Raw genomic sequence first — 23,029 nt, 5'->3', positions numbered from 1 at the left:
TCTGCCCCAAATCCTATGTAGATTAATAGACAATCCACAGTTTGGGTTAACAATCAGGCTGGCATACATTACATCTGTATATAGTAGAGGGGTCACCATATGGTCACTGTTGTATAGTGCACTCTAATAAATAAATGCTAATCTCCTTGTACGAATGTCAGATATTTCAGAGAAAAGCTGGTTTTCCGATATTTGTCCCACCCCGAAACGGCCTTGAGCTTGATCCTTCAAAGGTCACACATCCTGGCACTCTGCGAGTATTGTTGTACTTCACCTTTGAATCTAACATTGTTTCTGCTCAAATTTTGTAGAATTTTTTGAAAATGACTTCAGGTCTAAATAAATACCAATTTTGAAAAAAAAAATTATGTACTGTTTTGTGGATGCATTTCGGGGAGGGGGGGTATTTAGGAAATGGTTAACCCCAGGAAGTACCAGGATGTATGACCTTTTTAGTGGCCATATTTGATTAAAACGTTAACAACTCATTTTCTTCACATGCCTAAAGCTTTTTTCTTTCCCAATTTCATGCTCAAATTACCTTTGGAAATATAATACCATTACTCCATATATAAAATAAGCTAGACTATACTGATTCCTACCATTAATAATTACATATTTACTATTGAATAGTGCTAACAATTAGTTGTATAGGCCAGCCAGGGTGTTCATTTTTAGATAACAGCAGGCCAAGTTGCCCATCTATTCAGTAATTTTTACCTAATCTAAACATATATCATGCAGGTCAACTAACGAGGTATCTTTTTTTTGATTCCATGGACAGAGCGAACCATTAGATGTAGTACATTTAGTAAAATCAATACAGTTTCTCTGGTTTAGAATCATCAGCGAGAAAAATAGTTAAAATCTTTACCTGTGTTTGTCTAATATGAGAAAGAATAATCGTCCTTTATTTCATGCAAATTATTTTAGTCATGTGATCACTTTTGGGCCAGTCAGATAATTGTATTACTACTTTACAAAGTTGGGTTGGGAAGGTCTAAATATATAAAATTTGAAAACTACTGGTATGTAAGGTGTAATTTTAATGACATGCAGTAGTGCATAAACTCACTAGCTTGATTTCTTGAACACATCCTCCTGCTGAACGCCTTCATGGATAGCCGGAATAAATGGCAAACACTGGCATTAGTAGGCGATGAGTTCTCATATTTATTGATTTCACGTCATTTTGATATTAACTTGTTGATATTGACAGTTAGGATCAAAAGTGTGCATTCAACTGCTCTATTATTCTGTTCTGTTCTTCGTTTGGTCTTTACAACAAAATAACATCATACAATTTTGAAACTTGCTAATAACATTACTGACGGTGTTTAGCAGATCTCTAAAAAAACTGGTCACTATCAATTTGTAAACATTCTAAGGTTGAACATTCCTGCTTTTATTCCCTATGCAGTTCTTGCTATGGTAATTCTTTAAATAACTGCTTGCTTGTGCTAAAATATTTAATTTGACGAATTCAAATTGGAATAAACATGACTAGATTATTATTTTTATGTGGATTTTTGTCTGTATTTAAATGATATTTAAATCATATTAATTCTTAATTTGTTATTGGGGAAAATTAGATTGAATTATTCTCTGGGTTTACTTCTAGCAGATTTTATGCTGCAAGACCAGGTTTCAAATTCACTGGTTTGGGAAAAAAACAATGTTTATTCTATTGATAAAATTGAATGTTTTGAGGGTTTTGATTTAACGAATTCAGCTGTTTATGAAATATGTGAAATTGAAAATAAAACCCAGTGAATATTAATCCATATACAATGTAGTATACATGTTTACACCTGTTTTGTTTGAGAATAAGTTTAATAAATATTGAACGAGTTTCATCGGTGATGAAAACAGAATACGACAGTCTTAAATATAACATTTGTACATGTAAATTAGCAAAGGTAGGTCAGGTCAGCTTTTACACTTTGAAAGTTTTTTCACCTTTCACAAAATAACCCTGCATAATGTTTTTTTTTTCCCCTGAAATAACTGTAGCCAATAGAAGATTATGTCAATTTGATCTGAAATCAACTGGGACATTTTTGAAAAATACATAAAACCTAAAAAAGTTGCCCCAGCATTTTGTTGAAAAAAATTTGTATTGAAAGTGTTAAACAACTGATTGTCTTGTATAAAAATACTATCTGCGATCACAGCAAAATGCATTAATTTTCAAAGCAATTGTATTCTTCAAATATACAAGTTTTTCTCTACAAACAATTAGAATAATACAGTGAAGTGAAAGTGAAGCACATTTTTGTATCTTCTCTTCCTGATTATGGAAATGTTATGAATACAAATGGAGGCCGTATTTGAATTTATTTCTAGTTGTCCATTTATCTTGGTACTTGTATAAATAAACTCAGTTATGCAATTTGTATGATGTATTACAAGATTTAAGTAGTCAATTTCATAATTGAATTATTATGAACTGTGCGTGTATCTATTTAATACATCGCTAATGGTTTATTTAAATAGACTGACCTCGTACAGTAAAGGTCAAATGCAGTTCGCAGTGACAGGAGATTTGAAACACGGTCACAAATATCAGTTCGCTTCAGCTCAGAAATATTTTAGAATTCTAATAATGTAATATCTTTCAAGATGGCTGACATGTATTGGTAAGTATTTGACTGTCTGGAGGTGAAATGTCAGATTCTATCTCTTTATAAATGGGATGTTTCTGCTCCCTGGTTGTTCGAACTCATTAATGTCATCATTTATTATAAGTTGAGTAGAGAAACTTATCTAAGTTCAACAAACTGCTGTAATCACCATGGCGATAATGGCAATTACTAGATGGTAGATTTTATGTGATGTCTGGTGTAACCATACCACATCTTGTGAAAGATCACCAATATTATCCAGTATATATTGTGCGAGGTTGACAGATGTATTGTATGTTATTTTTTAAGGGCATGTTCAAGCTGATTAAATCAAAGAATTGTTTTATTATTTGGTCATACTAGAGCCTCTTACCGGTACTATCATCGCCATATTTTTCTGAACACCGAAACAGCAACATTGCCAGCTAAGTTACTGACTGGTTTGCTCTGTGCACCTGGAGATCGCTGCGTGATTAGAACAAGTTATTTCAAACCAAACTCAACGAATGTCATTATAGTTGGAGATAATGATGTAATTTCCTTTAAATTTATTTTATTCAATCGTGTAAATTGCTATATAACATCAAAAAGTTATCCAAACAAAATGCATGTACTACCAGTCTGAAATGTCAGAACATATTCGCTAGTGTGCCTGGTGCATGTCCAGACGCTCATAAAGGCATGCATTTAGCCAAATTGCTAACAGTGGTTTGAACTAACCAGTTCTAATCATGTAACAATCTGGAGACACTAATAACAAACCAGCCGGCAACTTAGCTGGCAATGTTGGTGTTTTGAACAATATGACGGCGACAGTAAAATACACTCCAATTTAAAAAATGCTTTATCTTGTCTGTTAGAAGCGCATCTCAAACTAAAATTTGCAATAATTGTAAGGCGGATCGTTTTTATGATTTATTATAACCATACACACTCAATTACATGAGTGAATATGCTACAAATAAAGAAAACGGGTTTTGCATAATTAATCACAACTTGCCAATGTGAATATTACAGAAATTGGGATTAATGAAAATCTGTTTGTAAAAATGATAAGTATTAGGGATTTGAGTATATGCAGGTAGGATTAACAAATTATTTTAGAATGGTTATAAATAAATTGGGTGAGTGCTTTTGTTGTATGCTGACGTTAAGGATGAATTAACTGGTGACTATCGTGGTTAACTTTTGAGTGATATCGTCATAGAGATCTTTTATTCTGCATAGTGGGACCTCATTTCAAGTGGAAGAAGGGAGTGGGAATTTTGTTGATCTTGGTAACACTTTGACCACCAGCTTTTTGACCCTTCACAAAATATTTTTTTTTTTTATTCTTCGTAAATTGTGATCATGCCCTGTTGCCACTCGAAAATTATATCAATTTGGCACTATTAAAATGATAAAAAATTCATAAATTTATTAAAGTTGCTTTAAAACATTTATGGTGCTAAAAACAGTTAATGGTTATTTGGCTTCAGCATTGATCTTTACTAATTGACAGTGTTTTATGTTTCTGGGGTTATAGTTGTCAACATCTAATAACATGGCTGGTCAATTGTCAAAGTAGTATTGATTGACTTTGGAATGCACAACTATTGAAAGTGAACTGTAAATAGGCAGGGCAATGAGGTAAAACTCACCCATCCATGTTATGATGACGCCATATTCTATACATGCACAAAACAGTTGATTTCAATGTGAAAGAGGGCTGTGCTATAACTGGAGGTTGTTTGATTATCATAGTTTGACAGGGTGATGTGATGTGCCTGACAGACAGACAGGTTAGTTCTTGTAACACTTCAAGACTTGACACTTGTGTGTGTTGATAATGATGAGTGGGATAGGCCTGAAGTATGCAGTTGACCTCGCTTTTTTAAGTTTCGAAATTGGTGCTACAAATGCCGCGTCTTGCATGCTGTCTGGATTTATATATAGAGTTGTAAAAACTATTTGAACTATAGCACGCAAACTGACCTCTGTTACTGTCTTGTTTACTGAACTCATTTTTTTACTTTTATTTGTGGCCTGTGTTTTGAGTAGATTGTTCCAGTGTGGCGCATTGCAAGTTTAAAAGTCTTTTTAGGGTGAAATCTTTCAAAGCAATCTCCAATGCTCGGTCCTTTGCTCTATCTTTTTGTGTACAAGTATAACTTGTAGGAATATATATATATACTATTGGATCTAGGCTTTGTCTGTTTTGAACATAGGAATGTGAATGTTTAGGGGGTCAACCCTTTGAAATCAGGGGGGGTGAGTGTGATCTGGGCAATTTTTTTCTTTCATGGTCTCTTATCTGAGTATTTTAATTTTTCTTGACTGTGCCAACATTTTTCTCTTGCATTATCTACCATGTTATTTTGTTTACATTGCATATTAGTTTTAACAAGTCTTCCAGCCTCCCCCTCCCCCATGATTCAAATGATCAACCCCTTAGTCTTGAGCTATACTTTAATGTTCATGGCATTCTGAAAAGTCTTTTCAACATGCTAATAGGTTGACAAATAACAGAAAAGGTCATGCTTTTCATTCACAGGTGAAACGAAGGTATTTCAGTATTACATTCTTCTACAAATGTACAGCCTTACTCGAGCAATGTCATAGTTGACTTGGGTTTCATGTTTATTCAAACCTTAACACCAAAACAGATTTCAGCAGGAAGGCCCAACAGAAGTTTCTAAACAGGAAACAAAATATGCACTCTGTAAGTTGGTTAGATTTGGTGACTGCAATTGTCTGGCAAACAAAAGGTATGACTGGGTAGTTTGAAAGTTTAGTTGCCACTCAGTGTTCAGCACTGGTCCTCTATGGTGTTATAGAGTAAAAACAAAGTTTAGAAGAGATGGGTTCAACCAGTTGACTGTGTAATTTTTGTTCTAAGGTCTCATGCCACTAATCAACCAATGGCTGTTCGTTCAATTTAAATGCCTTTCACGAACCAATGACATTTTTTTAAAATATTTTTTTCTCAGGTGCGCCCTGTTTGAGGGTCAAAGGTGAGCCTAACCTGTGGTCTTTTGTTTATTACTTAGCGGCTGTGTACCTGTGGGTTTATTGGATGGATGTAGTGTATTTGGATGTTCTAATTTTTTTTTTTTCCAGTGATTTCTCTCGGTGCAATCCAAATACAGTCGGTGTGTCTTGTTTACCTGAGATTTTCAAGAGTTTGAGCTGGCCAACATGTTAGTTTTTTTCATGTGGTTGATTACTGGCATGTTGATGATTGCTGGCATGTTGATTTCCCATTTCTGAGCCATGTTGATTTCCCATTTCTGAGCCATGTTTTCAACTTTGTTTATCATTTTTATAGCAATCTCGTCATATGTTAACATTGTCGTCTATGGAGTTTCAGTTAGTGTTATGAGACCTAATATTCTGATTTTTAACTTATTTATGTAAAATTCATATGTACTTGAATGGACTAGCTACTGAAGGTCTAATGCTGACAATTATTGGTGCATTTGTGGCTCCTCAGATCTTTCAACAATTCTATGGGTTTCACTTTATTAACTCTAGATTACTTTGTGATTATTCCTGCTTTCTGTTCATGTCAGAGGTTTCAGTTTAATTTAGTTTTCTCACCTATTCATACCTTATTCACCTACTATTGGGTCAATGTTAGAGGGCGTTGGTTTAACCCAAGGACCTGGGTTATGCCAAGGTATCGTCTCTCGGGTAATCATGGAACTTTGGGTTGAGATGAGAACTCTCTCTCCAAGATAAACTAGCCTGAGGAAAAACCAGTTATTCTGTTCACACCAAAATTGGGTTGAAATTAACTGGGTCAAACCGTATATTTTTAAATATGTGTAATATCTAGTAATATCTATTAAATGCACATCACCTATAGAAGTATGTGTAGAACCATAATGCTAAAAAGAGTTCCATCCTGAGGATTATGCGACACATTTGAGAGATTTGCATACTTCATATCGTAATTGTTCTTTTAGAAGTGTATCTTTATTAATAGTGGTACATGAGAACCAAAAAAACAATTTCATTTTGGTGTTAAGATTATAAAACTTGCACTGAAATTTGTTTTTAATATGTAATTTCTGAAAGGGCATGTGCTTCTCATATTGTGTGCATAAATCTATCGCTTGTTGACAAGCATCTGAGTATAAAAGCTAAATATAGCGTACCATATTTACTCTATTAGAAGTTCACCTGCAATAGAGGCATGTGTCGATGATAGTCATTCATCAAACCTTCTTGATACTACCATCTGTTGACTTTCACACAAGCATGCTGTTATTAACTCGCACACAAATTCAATACATGGTTTAGCCTTTTTACCATCAGACTTGCCCAAATTTGTCTGCATTTCTTTTTGTATTCTTCAATATTTCTTGAAATGAACCCTAATTTTAGAGCCAGAAGACAAAATTTTAGTAAATTTTCAGTTTTTACTCTAAAAAAAATTTGGCTATTTTTGTCCCAATCTTCTGCAGGAAAGTGCAGACTATAAACATGCCCATTTTGTGAACATGTTGTGAAAAGGGAACATTTTAGAGGTATTTTTTACGGTCCATTGAAGCACAGCATTGCCACTTGCACCGTTTTGGGGACTAAAATTCATGTATATCATCTGTGAGGCATGCAATAAAAATATTACAACCAAAGAGAACAATTGCCAACCATTGTTTTTTATATTCATGCACAAATGTATATATATTCCAGCCAGTAATATATCAAAATACCCTATAGTCAAATATGGCTCAGTTTTATGCCATGTGTACTGCGGTTGAAAAGGTTTAAGATCTCTGGTTACTGATATATTAGTGACTGCTTAGAATCGAGATGCATAGAATTACAATCAAGACAATGGGAATCCGGATCTTGGTGACCTCGTATACAGACTTCCAAGTATTTTGTGATTTCAGTCAGTCTCCTTTTCTTTTATGTTTTATGTAAGACATTTAAGTAAAATTTGTTAGAAACCCATCTTTAATTGAAGCAATAATTTGTATCTTGTGCACTGAATCAGTAAATTTTACCCTTAGACACACCTTTGTTTTTAACACACACCTGTTTTTTAGTGTAACTGCTAGTAACGAAACAAATGCATACCATAGTTCTTCTATGAGAAGCGCATCTCCAGCAGAACACATATACCACACGTTGCATATACTGTATGCAAAATCATAAAAATATGTAATATTTTTACCGTAAATACACCTGTTATTTATATCAGTGCATGCCCTTCCAATAAAACAACTATGGTAATTGATTTCAGCATGTTTTCTTTTATGTACTTCTAATAGAGCAAATACTGTATGATATTGTTAGTCTTCAAACAAGTTGATTTGGAATTGGGTTGTCATACCGATTAAGAATATCATTAAAACATTCAGATTAATCTTGCTCTGCCCTACTGTACCCATTATTAGATTTAATCACTTCATGCACCCTTCACCTAAACAACGGTGTTTTTGATGGTTACGCTTGGCGTTTAGAAAATGACCCCTCACCTGGAGAACATTGATTATGGTGTGGAAAGTAGTGCACATGGCAAATTCTATCTTTGTTTTTTTTTTTAGAATCAAGTTTATCAACATTTTCAAAAATTCAAACATCAAAAATTCAGAAAAAGTTATTCAGTTTATTTTGTGATTGGTGTCAAAAGTTTAATGTGGGATTCAAAGGTTAATATCCATCATTTCTGTATTATATCTATCATCCCATGTTACAGCTCCATTCTGACAGATTGGATGACTTCTGGATTATGTCTTGTTGGTAGATGCATTTTGAGAGAATGTAAGGTTGATGGCCTAGTCAAAGTCTTTCAGTTTCAGTTTTTACATGACATGCATGAATGAAGTACTGCAAATAGTGAGACTATTTTTTGCGCATTGGTATTTTAACCAATTGTCTAAATCAGATAGCATTGTGTGCTATGCTGTAATCCCGGCTTATAAGACAAAACAAATATTTATCTAGTGTTAGATTGGCTCAAGTTATGACTTGATTCCTTCATTGCGAAAGTGTTCAGCCTTGTAGATTAGAGATCTGACTGTATAAGCTGTTAGGAGTGGTAGAACAAACACAGTATACATATATACAAGTGCATACAATTACTTGCCAGAATAGTATATTGAAAATAAAATGTAGAATTATACATCTGTCACTGTAATGCCATAAGTTACAGTGTGCCATAATTTTGCGATATTTTACGGGGTATTAGCATCCTACCATATAAGGAAATGCGAATTCCAAATATGGAATGATTACGCGTGTAAGCGTCCTCTAATAATAATAATAATAATAATAACAACAAGTTCACTGGTTCTGTACTAAACATTTTGATTTCGGCATTCCCATGTGTCCTTGGAAAGAAAAGATGTATAATAAGGTTATTACGAGGATACCTCAAAGTATTCACTCAAATAATATCTCATATTATTACACCCTACTGTTGCTAGGAATGTCAGAAAAATAATGCTTTGCTTGACAAATTTTACTCAAACATTTATTATACTAGTATATCTCCTTTCATATTCATAGGTTCTGCTTTTTGCAAAAAAAAAAATAAGAAAGGTTCTGCTAACCCGAATAAAAAAATAAAGATTATTGTAAGGGTACTTTTCCTAAAACCACTGATAAGATTGATTCAGTTGTCCTTTTGCACCTGCTGTTTGTAGATAGGAAATTGTTTATAATTTTCAGAAATGTTTATCGCTGTATGTGGGCTTTTTTTAAACTTCAGGAAATAATGACAGTGATAAATGAGTAACATGACTTCTGCAATACTAGTACTTGGCTGGTTGTGTGCTGCATACTAAGCCAGTTACATCAGCGATACATCATAAATCTTGTACGTGGGCAGAGACTGTGTTCGGCCTTCAGAGACCATTCATCTTGTTAACATGACGAAAAGGAAGAATATTTCATCTTTTATGATTAGATAATTTGTAATCCAATACTATAAGACATAAAACTTTGATATGATTAGGGGACCCCCCCTGTTGCATTGTACCATTTTAATAGAAGCCGTGGCTTCTCGTACAGATTTTACATTAGCTACCTTCAGCTTATTGTACAAGTCGTAGATACTGATAGATAATTTTAGTGGGAGATGATTTCCTTCACTATAATTAGAACGCCCAGGTGTATCATTATGATGGTATCTCTCCTGTACAGCTTGGTGTCAGAGATCATACGAGTCACTGCTGGAATTACTGTTTGATTCATTGCTCATTCAACTCGCATAATTATTCTAATTAGAAAGAAGAATCTAATATTTCATTGTGTCCCACCTGTACTGGATGGTGTTGTTAATTTCCCACAGTTGGCTCTTGGGAGATATAATTCACCCACACTCTTTATCTTTTAGTAGTTAGTGTACTTGTCTGCCTAGAATGTCAAATGGTTATATTCTTGGCTCATTATCTATTGATGACAATTCTTTTTTTATGTTTCATACGTATGATTCCATTTAAAGGGGCAACTATCAGTCCATGGGATTGCACTATGTATTACCTTTTTCTTTGTGATATTTGTAGTGATTTTTGACTAGTTTAATGTGGCATAATTTGTTAATATTTTTACCAGTCAGTGTGTGCTAAAAATGTCATGCATAGGTTTGCACTGGTTGCTATGATTTGTCTTTCTTGGTTATGAACAGACACTGCTTAAATACATTAGACGCATAATTAATGAGCACATGTCGTACAAATACATTTATTACAGTATGATAATATTGGCGTATCTAATTTGATTCAGAGATTTAAATTTAAAAAGAACTTCTTAAAGTTGAAAGCAAAAAATGTTGTCTATATGTAAAATGTAGATCCCCTACCCCATGATTCTGACATCTTTTTAGTGGATCTAAGGTTTTTCGACATGCATAATGTATTGTTCTATTTGAATATTAGATTCTATTTATTTTTCTCTGCTTGGTAGATTATTAAACTCCTGTGGAATATTTTATTTTTGCTATTTTCGCTGAAAGAATGATTCAGTGAAAATAAAATAGTGAATATACTTTTTTTCCTATATTTTACTTGTCAAAAATCAGTGAAAATAAATTCCATACAAAACATCCAAAAAGTCTTTTCAGTGAAAATTAATCCCAGCCAAAATTAAAGTATTTTACCCTATTTTCAAAATCAAACCCATATACTTTTCTTCATAATTTTTTAAAAACTTGTGATGCAAATTATGTAGGAAGTGGGAACAAGTGAACAAAGAAATTACCGGTATAAAAAAAATGCATAAAATTGCTACACAAACTGTAAATGTATTTTGTTATTGTTTATAACGTTTTACAGCCTCTATCCCTGGATAGACTGCTCTGGGATCAGTAAAAGCTCATGATCAGTACTTGCAAGTTTGTCCATCCATATTATATGATCCGACTGTAATCCACCTGTGCTGGTTTGCAAATCACAAAAGTCCTTTAACAGTTGACGGCTACTCTCGCTCATCTATATTAACATTGCATTGGCTTGGGGATTGTATCTCTCTATGGGTCATATTATAAATATGTGATGAATCAAAGTTGAGGCGCAAAGGGAAAGATCAAATCATCCTGTATCATAATCAATGGGGCATGAAGCATGTACTGGCATTTCAGTATCTCGGTTGTATGGCAACAGAAAGTTTATTATTTGATGGTGTCTGAGGAGGAATACTGACAAAACTTTTATTGATCAGGTTAAAACCATTTGGAATTTGGGGATGTGAAAAAAATCTGTACAGAAAAGAAAATTCTTATAGCAAAAAAAAATCCTCTTTTTCCCCTGCGTTTGAGATGCTATGTCATTTTCCCTCTTTGGTCTATACTCTGACTGAACATTGCCATATCAAATTACCTGCACTTTCATTTGCATGGACATTTTGTCTTGTGTCTATGCTAGATAAAATCTACGTAGCAGTGTACATGTATATTTAAGATGTAGATATAAATTGGATATTAAATAACTTAACAGACACTGTCTGAATTTAAATAATTTAGATAATTTTTAATGACAGGTGATCAAAGACTGAATTAATATTGACTTGTATATGTAATGGCGCATAAAAATAATGTAGGGTGTGGTTTAATTGGTTTATTCGATTAAGTTGGTTCATCCGGTTACTATATTTGAAGGTACACTATTAAAGCGGGAGAGTTGTGAATTGCGCATGCGTCAGATGGTCAAAGCGTGTCATTGTTTACAAACAAGCGTCTTCCCATGAGCCTTTGCATTTTTAGCATGTGTTATCGTCATCAAATGGGACTCAATTCCCACGTGTGCGCATGTGACGACCCTCTCGCTTTCATGTTCTATATATGTGCAGATTTGTCAACTGTTCAAAAGTGAAAATAAAACAAATTTACCCATGTAGACATGGAGAGATGCATTTTTCAGCAGCACCACAGAGTATTATTATAGTTGACAGGCATGCCAAGGATATAAAATATTTAACTGTGGTAACCCAGTGTGTATTTGTTTTTGTGAAGTGAACTGTCAATCTATCTGCTACATGTTTATATCAAATATAATGTTTAGTAAATAGAGACTGCCTTTTAGCACTTATAAAGAAGGTAACAAGTAAACAGAGACTTTTTTTACAAATGACTTTTCACAACAATTCATTTCAAAGTATAAATAGCATTAAGGGTCACTGGATTTTAAAAATAATCGAGTTTGGCAAGATTTGCAGGAGGCAGCTTGATTCATTTTCAGTGTTATCTCTAGGTGGTGGTCCGGATAATGACTGTTTTAATGTCTGTCCTGTGTCGTAGGAAAAATATGGCACTGTAGCAGTACCCCACACTGTTTATATCATGCAGAACCCAGCAGCAAACACTTGTATGATGTTGAATTTGGTACTTTCACTGTTTCTTGTTTACATGACTGCTTTTTACTGGAGTATAGACTGTCACTTATGGCGTAGACATTTTAACGAAATGCCAAATGCATTTCAAGCGAGGGCCGTAAGGCCCAAGAGACTGTTGTAGCATGTAATGCCCTCATGCAGCATTACGTGGAAATTACCCGGTGACGTTTCTGCTGAGACTTGTCACTCAAACTACATCATACACCGATCAACCAATCATGAGCGAAACGAGTCACCAATAAACAGGAAGTAGTAGTAAAAATGATAATTCGAGTCGGCTCAAATAAATCCTTGTAGTTAAACTTGAACAGAATTGAGCCACAACATGGCTTGACCGTCTAAAATATGACTCCTAGTTAAGAGCACTATTCCATCTCAGCAACAAATCAAAGCAATAGTTTGGTTTCAATAAAAATCGCATAATTTTTTCTATTCTATTAATCCCAACATTGCTTAGTGATTACACTTACCATATTTACATTGTACATATATTGAGAACATGGATTTTGATTCTGTTAGCACATCTTTTATCGTCCCGACATGTTTCAGTGTTTCAGTATTTAATACATCCATTGACAATATAATCTTTTAAGAGTGTTGATATTTTTCATATTCAAAGGGGCGTTTAAGAGTCACATTTGACAGATGTACATCACTGTACACTGTAAACGTATATTGCACGTTGTCGTTGAATATTGGTAGCAAGTGTACAGGAAATGGAATTTGACTTGTGTGGGGGGAAATAATTTGACGCTCCATTGGATGGATGTGACATTGAGTTGAATGAGAATTGTCTTGTTTAAATTATGTACACCTGTCATTTACATGTGCGCATAAGAATAGTATAGATAACTGACAACTTCAGTCAAGGCTTTGGATGTTGAAGTAGTAAAATACTTTACGTATACATTGTATTCGGTAATTGCTTGCACTGTAAACTCTCTGCTTTGAATCATCATGCTTGTGGACATGCTGTATTATTAGTTTTGATTAAAATTGATGTTCTCGTAACCTGAGTGTGCAGTTTTTGCTATTATTGATATGGTAAATTAAACTGGTTATTACATTCAGTGTTGGATGCATGTGTAATCAATTCACTGGTATATACATGTTCATTTGAAAATTGGAACTGTGAAAGAAAACATGTCTTGCAGAAGTATTTATGCATAAATAAACTGTTTCTCATCTATACTATTTGGATTATTTTTTTGAAAATTTAAAAAAAAAATATTTTTACCTTACCCAACATTTCATGTCCCTGTTGTCTTTCCTGGCTTTATTTTGCATATACAAAGTGTCAGTTGTGCCTGTATACATGTACATATTGTGTACTAGTTTTTAGTTATACTGCCCTCACACTATTGTTTTGGTCGCATGCTTCTTATAAGCTACATGTATGTCACCACCAAGTTTTTTAGTCCCCGTTCGGACGAAGTCCGAAAACGGGGACTTATAATTCGGTCTCTGTCCGTGCGTCCGTCCAGAGTCATATCTCAGAATCCCTTGGACCACTTCCGTTCATTCTTTGCATGTGCCTAGTACTTTATGTGGTACATATGCACATGCAGTGGTTTAGCGATTCAATTAAAAATGGCCGACTGGCAGCCATCTTGTTTTTTGAAAATGTTGTATTTTGGACATGCTTTGTCAGTTGTCATTCAAACTTGGTACATAGATTATACATGTTAGGATACATGTCCATGACGATTTATTTCGCAATTGGATCAAAGATAGTAGACTGGTAGGCATCTTGTTTTGTTTTTTTATGCAGTATCTTGGACATGCTCTGTCAGTTTTCATTCAAATTTGGCACATACATGTACTTTATACATGTTAGGATGCATGTCCATGACGATTTGTTTCAAAATCTGGTCAAGGATGGCCGATTGACAGCCATCTGACTTTTTGGCCTTACTACTATATTTCCACAATTTATGTACCATTTTCATTCGTATTTGGCACATACATCGGACATATCAGTGTGTTTCATAATCAGATCAAAGATGGCCGAATAACTGCTGTTTTTATTTTTGGCCATATTAGTACTACACGGAACACGTGTTTTGATGTAAATAAACAATCTGTTGTATACGCCACTTGGAACTCAAGTTTCAAGGACATGCTCGCGACAACCCCTCCGCTTTAATATGACTAGCTCAAAGAGAACTTTCAAAAATTTAACGGGGACTGTGTCATTTTCAATGACTTGTCATGTGCTGTTTTAAATTAGTTAAAATTAATTTAATTTTGTCAAGCTAGATACTAATACTGTATTAAACCATGGCTCAAGGTATAGTAAAAAAGATTACGACCAGATTAGAGTATTCAAGTCACCCTTCATGATTACTGGTATGTATTAGATTGGAGTTCATTGCGAAAACACTTTATTTGACAACCGAGGAGCATGAAGTTATGTTTTTAAAGTTGTACACATGTACACATGTAAATGGTTATCTTGAATACAGTTTGTATTTGAATATGTGTATAAGGTGTAAATAAGGCCTACAAGTTTTTACTTGTCATTATTACACAAATTAGTTTGAAATCTTCTACTCAGACAATTTTGTGTACCAATGAAGTGCCTCACATAAGGTAAAATGGGGGAAATGTTAATTTTCAGTTTCAGAGAATTTTGTTGTTGATCAAAATCAAACTTTAATTCATTTATTCAAAAGCATTATTTGATAAATGTTAAACATTGAATATATATTTTTTTGTAATGTTGTGAATAATCTTAAACCAAACAAAAAAACAAACATGATTTTTCAATTTTCTCTTGGACAAACTTTTTAGGAATGGACTAATTGGTTATGAGATAGGAGTTAGGATATTTTCCAGTGTACTACTACGGTAATTTGTACGACTGCACATATTGTGATGGCTGTGTATTGTGGCCATTGTGTTAATCATTAACTTAGAAGGGGGCACTCCTGTTATAGTATTGTTAACACCCACTTATTTACTATGATGTCATAGATTGGGAAGAATGTAGGAGGAGGATGACATGTGTCATTTCCTGACTTTTAAACTAGGATAAGTTGGTATATTGTGTACGTGTTCACTGTCTTGCCTGCTGTGTTGTACTCTATTAGGTAAGGAAAACCACTACATGATTCTCCGGACAATGCAAAGTTTTGACGTTTCACCATCAGGTGGGACTCAACTGTCAAATATATACTGATCCATGATTTAGGTTTAGTACAATGCAGAATCTGGAGCTCATAAGTCGCAGAGAACAGATGATATATCTTGTTAACTAAGTACTCTGTGAAGGACTAAAGTCAGTACAGGAATTCTAATGGTATGTCTGCATGCGGGGTGCCAGACATTCTTATGTTATGTCATCAACAATTGAAATTGTCATAGATACCATTATAGTGAGGTTCATAATTCTATAATGTGAAGGATAATTATGTATTCATGGTAGGAATACTCACTGATATCGTTAATGTTTGTCACTGTGTTTTATGTATGCTCTTGTGTAAATGAGCGACTCTGTCTATGGTTAAAATAAACCATTTAGGATGGTGGTTGTCTTGTCACGTCCTGTTCGATATGGGACTTGTAGCAACAAACATAACGCGTGTAAAATAAATCGTTTACATGAAATTCGAAGATGCGCGAGCAACGACTACCGCCTTTAATTATCCCTCGTACTATAAATTGCAATTTTTGGTTTACATGCGTTTCCAATAAAGCAAACCTAGTATTTAAATTGAAAAGTACCGGTACTTTGAAAAAAAAAATAATCACTATATGTAACAATATTTACTGTACTTAGAGGTACATCCTCAAATAGAATTGAAAACAAAAATCAGTTTTTGTAAAATCTAAAGTATAATAATATATGCACATTGATTTATTAATATTATGATTGAGTAAATATTAGATATGGATATATTGATTTATAGTGGAATTATGTAAGTAGTATACTAGTGTTTGATTTATTTTGAACGCGTTGTTGGAAGTCATTCACCCACCTACATACATTCCATTAGGTAAGGTAATAGTAAAGGTCATGGCCTTGCACCTAAAGGTATTCTTTCATTCATGTACATTGTTTTGGGATGTAATATAGGAAACAGGAAGTTCCATATTACATGCCTGACAGGTTGACTATTATTAGAATCACCTTTACTGTGCAACAGCGACAAATTGGAAAACAAAACATACGTCAATGCTGTACGTGTATTCTGCTGTAAAGTGCAACAGTTGTTCCTTGCATTTGATATGGGTCTCGTATGACATGTACTGTAAAACTGTTTTCACTTCTAGAAATTTTTCTGGTTTAAGGATTTTATGGAACTCGCAAGGACAAAATTTCGCGACACTGTCTTGTTGGGGGACCCCCCTCACACTGCTACAAAATTTCTTACATGTAGTTGTCACTGTATTACAAAAATTGGTCTTTTCTGAAATTGAAGCTGTTTACTCCGGTATATAACACGTGTAAAGTACGATATGTGAAATTTGAAATGTGCTTCTGGAAGATTTGCAATTTTTTTTTTTTTTTTTTTACAGTTTTTTGAAATTAAATGGTTATGATGCCGTAACCTAATTCCGTAATAAATTTAGTTAAAATTATAATGGTTACAACACAATTGAAAGTTTCCATAGTATTGAATCAATATCTTTTTCTCTGAGTAGCATTTCTTGAATTTTGTCTAAAACTTCTTTGTAACTACACCCACAGAGTGCAGATCAGCCATGTTTATACATCTCCTGTTCGTGGAAGCCATTAATATATATGGGCATTGTATATTATATGCTCTCCTAAAACTATTTAGCCCCATTAATTACAACTTGTCACCCCTGTATAGAAATGGAATACCCTGTCTGCCATTATTAACCACAGGTGTGGACCTATGCTGATCCTAATCAAGTGCTGATTCTATTATATAGGTAACATTTATAAAAAATTATTCACAAAGTAGTTTGGACTACTGTACGCATCTCAATGTGTAAGATATGATCAGTTCTATGCAAGTTCATAGGTTACCTGCGCAGGTACCGTTGTTGTGTTAGAGTAAACAATAGTGAAGACTGCCGCCATGTTAGTTGACTGACTGAGCTGACAGGCATGCATGGTCGTATGACTCATATACTTGGAATTTGATGCTGTGTTTGGCTGACACACAGACAGCTAAACAGCTGAACTAGCTTCGTTCACTTGTTGCCTCCATTATTCATGTAAGTTTGTTTATTAATTTGTATGGCCTATTAGCGGGTGCATTAATTATTACAATGTAATTATGCTATTCTGTCATAGTTTTACATTGTGTAGACTCTTGATAGTGTTTCATAGCGTGGATTTCATGCAAGTCTGTGTGTGTTAGGGGTGGGGGTCCCTTCAGCTTTTCAGTGTTTGATTTATCATCGCAACTTAGTAATTCAGGAATTTACTTGATCGATAGATACAGGCCCATTAGTAGCCTGATATTTTATAAATTGAGCTCTTTTTCAGTTTAGCTTGTGTTTTTGTTTGCTTTGTTTTGGTTACAATGTAAACATGTTGTTTGTCAATATAACCTCATTTGAACCCAAGGAGCTTCTTTATGCAGGATGTGTGTTCATGGTCTCCGCAAATATTTAATTTTATGTGTTTTCGTGTGGGAATTGTAGTTTCATTAGATATGCTTGACTTTCCAGAAAATGAAGCGCGCGACTAGGTATGTAGCTTTCCATGCTGTATGGGTATTACATTTTAACCATATGATACAGAAAGATAACAAACATCATATTCTATACTCTATCGCTGTACATGATAATTGAATTTACTTGCTTCAAATGATAATATCTTGTGTATGATTCTGTCAATATACGTTTGTTGATTTTGATTCTGATATTAACCTTTTCTGATACCATAATTTTCTCGTCAAACAGTTTTGGTGCATCATTTGGCCTTGATCCAAAAAAAAAAAAAATTATTGTGAAAGTTATACAGGTTTAATTTCTGACCAGGGTTAAGTTGGAGTGTTTGTATCGTGTTCTGTTTGTTTGTGTGAACTGTGTAGCAGACCGATGTGTGTACTTTTTTTATGTGGGTACTGGACTTGTCCATGGTGATCATGTGTACCTGTATCTTTTTGCTTCACTGTTTATTTACTTACTACTGTGCATATGAATTGTGGCTATTACATCAAATATAAATGTAGTTAATCATTAATGTATGGGAACTAAAAATACAAATTCATGTTATGATTTGGCATGTCATGTATCATAATCATTTCCGACACATAACTTTAGCTTGCCCGGAAATTGAGTCAGCTATGATTGTGTACAATTGTTCTCACTTGGATCAGTATTGTCTGTCTGGTACATGTAAATATTAAAAAATTGGTGAAAAACAGTCGTGTTGTGTCAACAAGAATTATTGTTTTGTATCCTGTACTGGCAATTCTTACATTCCTGTATCTATTTCTATTTCAGATTGTGTGTTGCGGTATATTTCTCAGTGGGGTGCAGGTCACCAATAAAAGCATACTACTATAATGCCAGAGGGGCATAATGGCGATGATCGCACATTAATGTATGCTTTTCGGCAAGCTAGTCACGATATCAACTCAGAACCAGAAAGTGCTGCTAGTATTTTACAGTCGGTAAAAGAACAAGTACGTTCGTTTATTTTATCATTTCTTTTCTATGACGTGTTATTCAGTATCCTCAGTTTCCATTTCATTTCCTTGCTTTCTTTCTCTGTGCCAATACTCTGGCTCATGTTTAGTATCTTTGCTTTTACTTAGCTATGACTTCTGAAAAAATGAGTACCGAAAAACATTTTGTCCGCACTGAGACGCGGACTGAAACGCGTACTACTCAACAATCTCAACCTCTACTTGTCTATAGCATACATAGGAGACATCCGTACAACGTGGTCAGTATGCTATCCCCTATTACCTAACATAGCATGACTTGACTTCGTAGACTTTTTTCCAGTTGACCATGGTTTTATCCCATCCAGCATTCCCCACTACTTGATCCGTCCAGACCGCATTTCAAACCGAAAAATACAGTTCCAACCGTCATCCTTGAGAAAACACTGGAAATCTTATTCTGGATAAAGTTGTGAAATATTATTATATAAAGAACAAAATAATGTTTCCATGATTGGCATTATGGTCAACTGAAAATTGTCCTTTGCACGTTTTTCTCACGTTACTTTAATAGATCGCCTGCATACAGTTATATGGCTGCTACTATCTTTTCTTCTGCCATGTTAAAGTTGAGATCTGCCTGTTTATTGCGCATTATGTTAATTATGTTCGTTTCTGTTGGATATATTATTAATGTAAATCAGTTCTAACACTTTTGTATAGCTATCAAATTATTTCCTATTCTCTACTTTTTTATGCAATGCGAACATGTGTCCACTGTACTTTGTTCTTTTATAAAGTAGCGATATGTTTACTTTTCATAAATGTTAAACAAACATTTATTTAGGGTGGCAGGGAGAGGGAGATCAGTAGGTTGGGGTGGGGGTGTTGGTTATGGTTTGGGGTGGGGGATTCATGGTGGTTAATTAATTCTGTACATAGGTAATTTCTAAAAAAAATTTTTTAGCTTATTCATTCAAGGCTATATTCAGAGAAAAACTGTTAGTGTAAAATTCAATTCGAATCGTCCAGACGCATAATTTATTTTGTACAATTAATCTTCATATATGGTACATGTCCATGCCATAAATAATATCTAGGCAGCTGTCCTCGAAATTACCATATTTCTTTCTTTATCTAGCCAATAATGGGGTTATTAGGTTGTAAATTTTTTCATTTTGGTGATGTGGGCTACTGATTAGAAGAAAAAAAATTGAAAATTGCCAAGAGGAATTTTCACTACATGTTATAAAAAATGTCTTTTATTCCGAAATTAAATTAGTTTACAGTAACTGATTCCGAACATGCTGAAAGGGTTGTTTTGGAAAATATACCAGTAACTGAAACACAACTGTCAGTACAGTCTTCTGAGAAGACTTGGCCACAGATCTTGAGCTGTCCGTTTGGGTTATTTGTTTTGTTGTGTCTATGTATTGTGACTGTGATGACAAATTAACAGCTACTGTTGTTACAACAGCTGTATAACCATGCTAACTATGAAAGTATGCTGGCATGTACTAATAAACATAGATTTGATTTAACATTTATGTTTTTTTCATTTTTATTTCTTAACATGCTTGTATATGGATGCATTTAGAGTCGTGCATTTGTTGTGTATCCACTTATTTTGCATTCTGTCTAAGCTTACTCACAAAATTGAAAGCTATATAAAGTAATGTTAATTTTATATTAAATTTGGTTAATCATGCTGTAAAAAAATAGTTCTGGAACGAGGATATGCAAATTGTTTTTTGAAATAAATTATTTTGCAGCTTGTTCCAAAACTGTATTAATGGAGTCCAAACTTCACATTTTGAAATAAATGGTTGTATTTATTAGTTATTTTACACAACTGCATTTACTGAAACTGAACTATCAACATTTTGAACGTACAATTTGCATAACCAGTTGAAATGAACTTGAAGTTGAGTTCCTTTCCAGCACTATTTTTGGAACAATTTGAACTTCCAAAAATTTGACAAAACTAGTTTCTGAATACTACAGGAGGCACAATTTGAGAAGTTAACTCTTGAACTTGAGGCTGAAAGGCAGAGTGTAGCCAACCAACTGGAGAAGGTCAAATTAGGGTCTGAGACTGCTAGTATGAGCAGTATTAGGTAAGGGTATTATGGTTGGTTTCAGACGTAACATGTCGTCCAGTTTGGAGTAACTGAATACATTTATGTAGTGCAACGTACATGTTTATATGAATGATGTTAAATGAATGTTATTCTGGTGATGAAGAAATTATCGTTCATTTGCTATAGAATGTGACTGCAGCCTAAGTTTTTTGTGTTGTGTTGACTCTGTGTTTGTAATGTCGTAAATTTGATAGATTTTCTTCCAACCATGGTTTCAAATTGTGAAAAGATATGCATGCGTTTTAATTTTAGTTGGTTTTCTTGTATGAGGCTTCCAAATTGGTGTATCTGTCCATGTTTTGAGATTTCATCTTGAGAAAGTTGTTGGTGCTGCCTGGAGCTTAATTTCATTTCTTTGTTTTGTTTTCCCCCTTCTGTATCTGTGTTATATCTCGGCTGTCCTGCAGTTCGACTGACGAATCTTTTCAATGGCGTCACTCTGCCCAGAATGAAAGTCACTTAGCCGATGAAAGTGATACCGACAGCAAAATTAGTGGATCTCAACTGGTAGACTCTTGCCTGTAAGTCCAGTTGTTCTTTTGCTTCAAGTTTCAAACTCTCTCTTCTCCATTCTCTGTTTTGGCTCGCCATAGCAACATCAGCTTTCATTATCTTAACTTTTTGCTACTACTTTCAGGCACCCTGTTATCACCGCAATCACCAACTATTTGCACGTTAAAAAAACAAAAACATCATATTTAAGCTTCCAACCCTATGTTTTTGACTTGGTTTGGTCCATTCAGCAAGAATGGACTATTCCATTCAAAGGGAGAGGTTTGGAAGACCAATATTTAAATTAAAAATCTACAACTTACAGGCAAGAGTAATTCAATTCATTGCTTCCACCCACCCATTGTAAAATGTATTCTAGCTAATTTCAAATTGAACATGTTCTTTCTTTGCTCACAGTAAAGTTCTACAGGAACGAGGACTTATGGACCCAGCTGAAGACCCCCTCCACACCCTGCAAAACGGTAGGTCCAAATGTACCTGTGTATTCTTGTGTGGAATGTTTCATTCTTTGTCACTGCTTTCTCCAAAGTACTAAAATAGATGTCTGATTTTGACTTGGAAAGGAAAAATATTAGTCCTAATACAGAATAATTTTCAATTAAAAATATTCTTGTATCTGTCATACACATTCCATTTAGTGCCCATCTCACCCCTATTTTTTATATTCAAGACTGAAATTTCAGGATTTTTTTTCTATTTCAATTCTTTCAAAGTGTCTGAGCAAGACTTGTGCTTTATTGCTCTGCACAGTTTCGTATGAGTAAGCTAAGATTAATCAGGTGTGCTCGTTTTATTTTGAATTCATTGTTAATCTTTAGAAACCTTAATTTGCATATCAGATTTAAATATTGTTAACCATTTGTGGGTCGGATCACATGATCATTCCGCAGTACATCAATAAATCTTAAACATACTCCACATTTTTGTCATCTTTGTAGTTTGTGTTGGAATCATTAAAATCTGATGAAATGAAACGGAATATCATGTACTCCTAAAACGTGTCTATTAGATTGACAGCCTAGGTCAATATTGAGGTCAAAGTTTGTTTTCCATGACCTACATCTATTCGGCGTCTAGCTTGATTCCTAAAAACCAACCATCATTAAGTACAGTATTATATGAAATGTTAAATTTTTTTTTTCTTCATCTTTTATTATCTTCGCTAAAATTTCCCTTGGAACAGGTATTTGTTTTATTTTTGATGTGAATTAATATACAATGGTATAGATCATTTGAAAAAATGCTAATCACAAGTTTGGGTTGGTAAAAGGATGCATTTTGTACACTAAATATTGGTGTTCATATATGTATAGTATTCATGTGACAAAATAAACAG

The 23,029-nt window shown here is 34.1% G+C and overlaps 1 protein-coding gene across 19 annotated transcripts in view; it reads left to right on the top strand.

Annotated features, from left to right (window-relative positions):
- LOC100377263 (catenin delta-2) overlaps window positions 1-23,029 on the top strand; it is a 62,379-nt gene that overhangs the window by 15,331 nt on the left and 24,019 nt on the right. For 3 of the 19 annotated variants that reach the window (XM_085501238.1, XM_085501240.1, XM_085501237.1), the window contains exons 1-5: window positions 18,939-19,057; window positions 19,190-19,320; window positions 21,044-21,156; window positions 21,588-21,701; window positions 22,090-22,154. In XM_085501238.1, coding sequence (XP_085357364.1) covers window positions 19,192-19,320; window positions 21,044-21,156; window positions 21,588-21,701; window positions 22,090-22,154 — 421 coding nt within the window. In that variant the 5' untranslated portion in view covers window positions 18,939-19,057; window positions 19,190-19,191. Of the gene's footprint in view, window positions 1-17,978; window positions 18,116-18,875; window positions 19,058-19,189; window positions 19,321-21,043; window positions 21,157-21,587; window positions 21,702-22,089; window positions 22,155-23,029 lie in introns of those variants that run through there. The other 16 variants (XM_085501234.1, XM_085501232.1, XM_085501230.1 and 13 more) reach the window with 10 other exon arrangements.

Source organism: Saccoglossus kowalevskii, chromosome 7, assembly GCF_978046115.1.
Source record: "Saccoglossus kowalevskii chromosome 7, keSacKowa6.1, whole genome shotgun sequence".
NCBI lineage: Eukaryota > Metazoa > Hemichordata > Enteropneusta > Harrimaniidae > Saccoglossus > Saccoglossus kowalevskii.
This window is presented reverse-complemented; position numbering and strand designations above follow the sequence as displayed.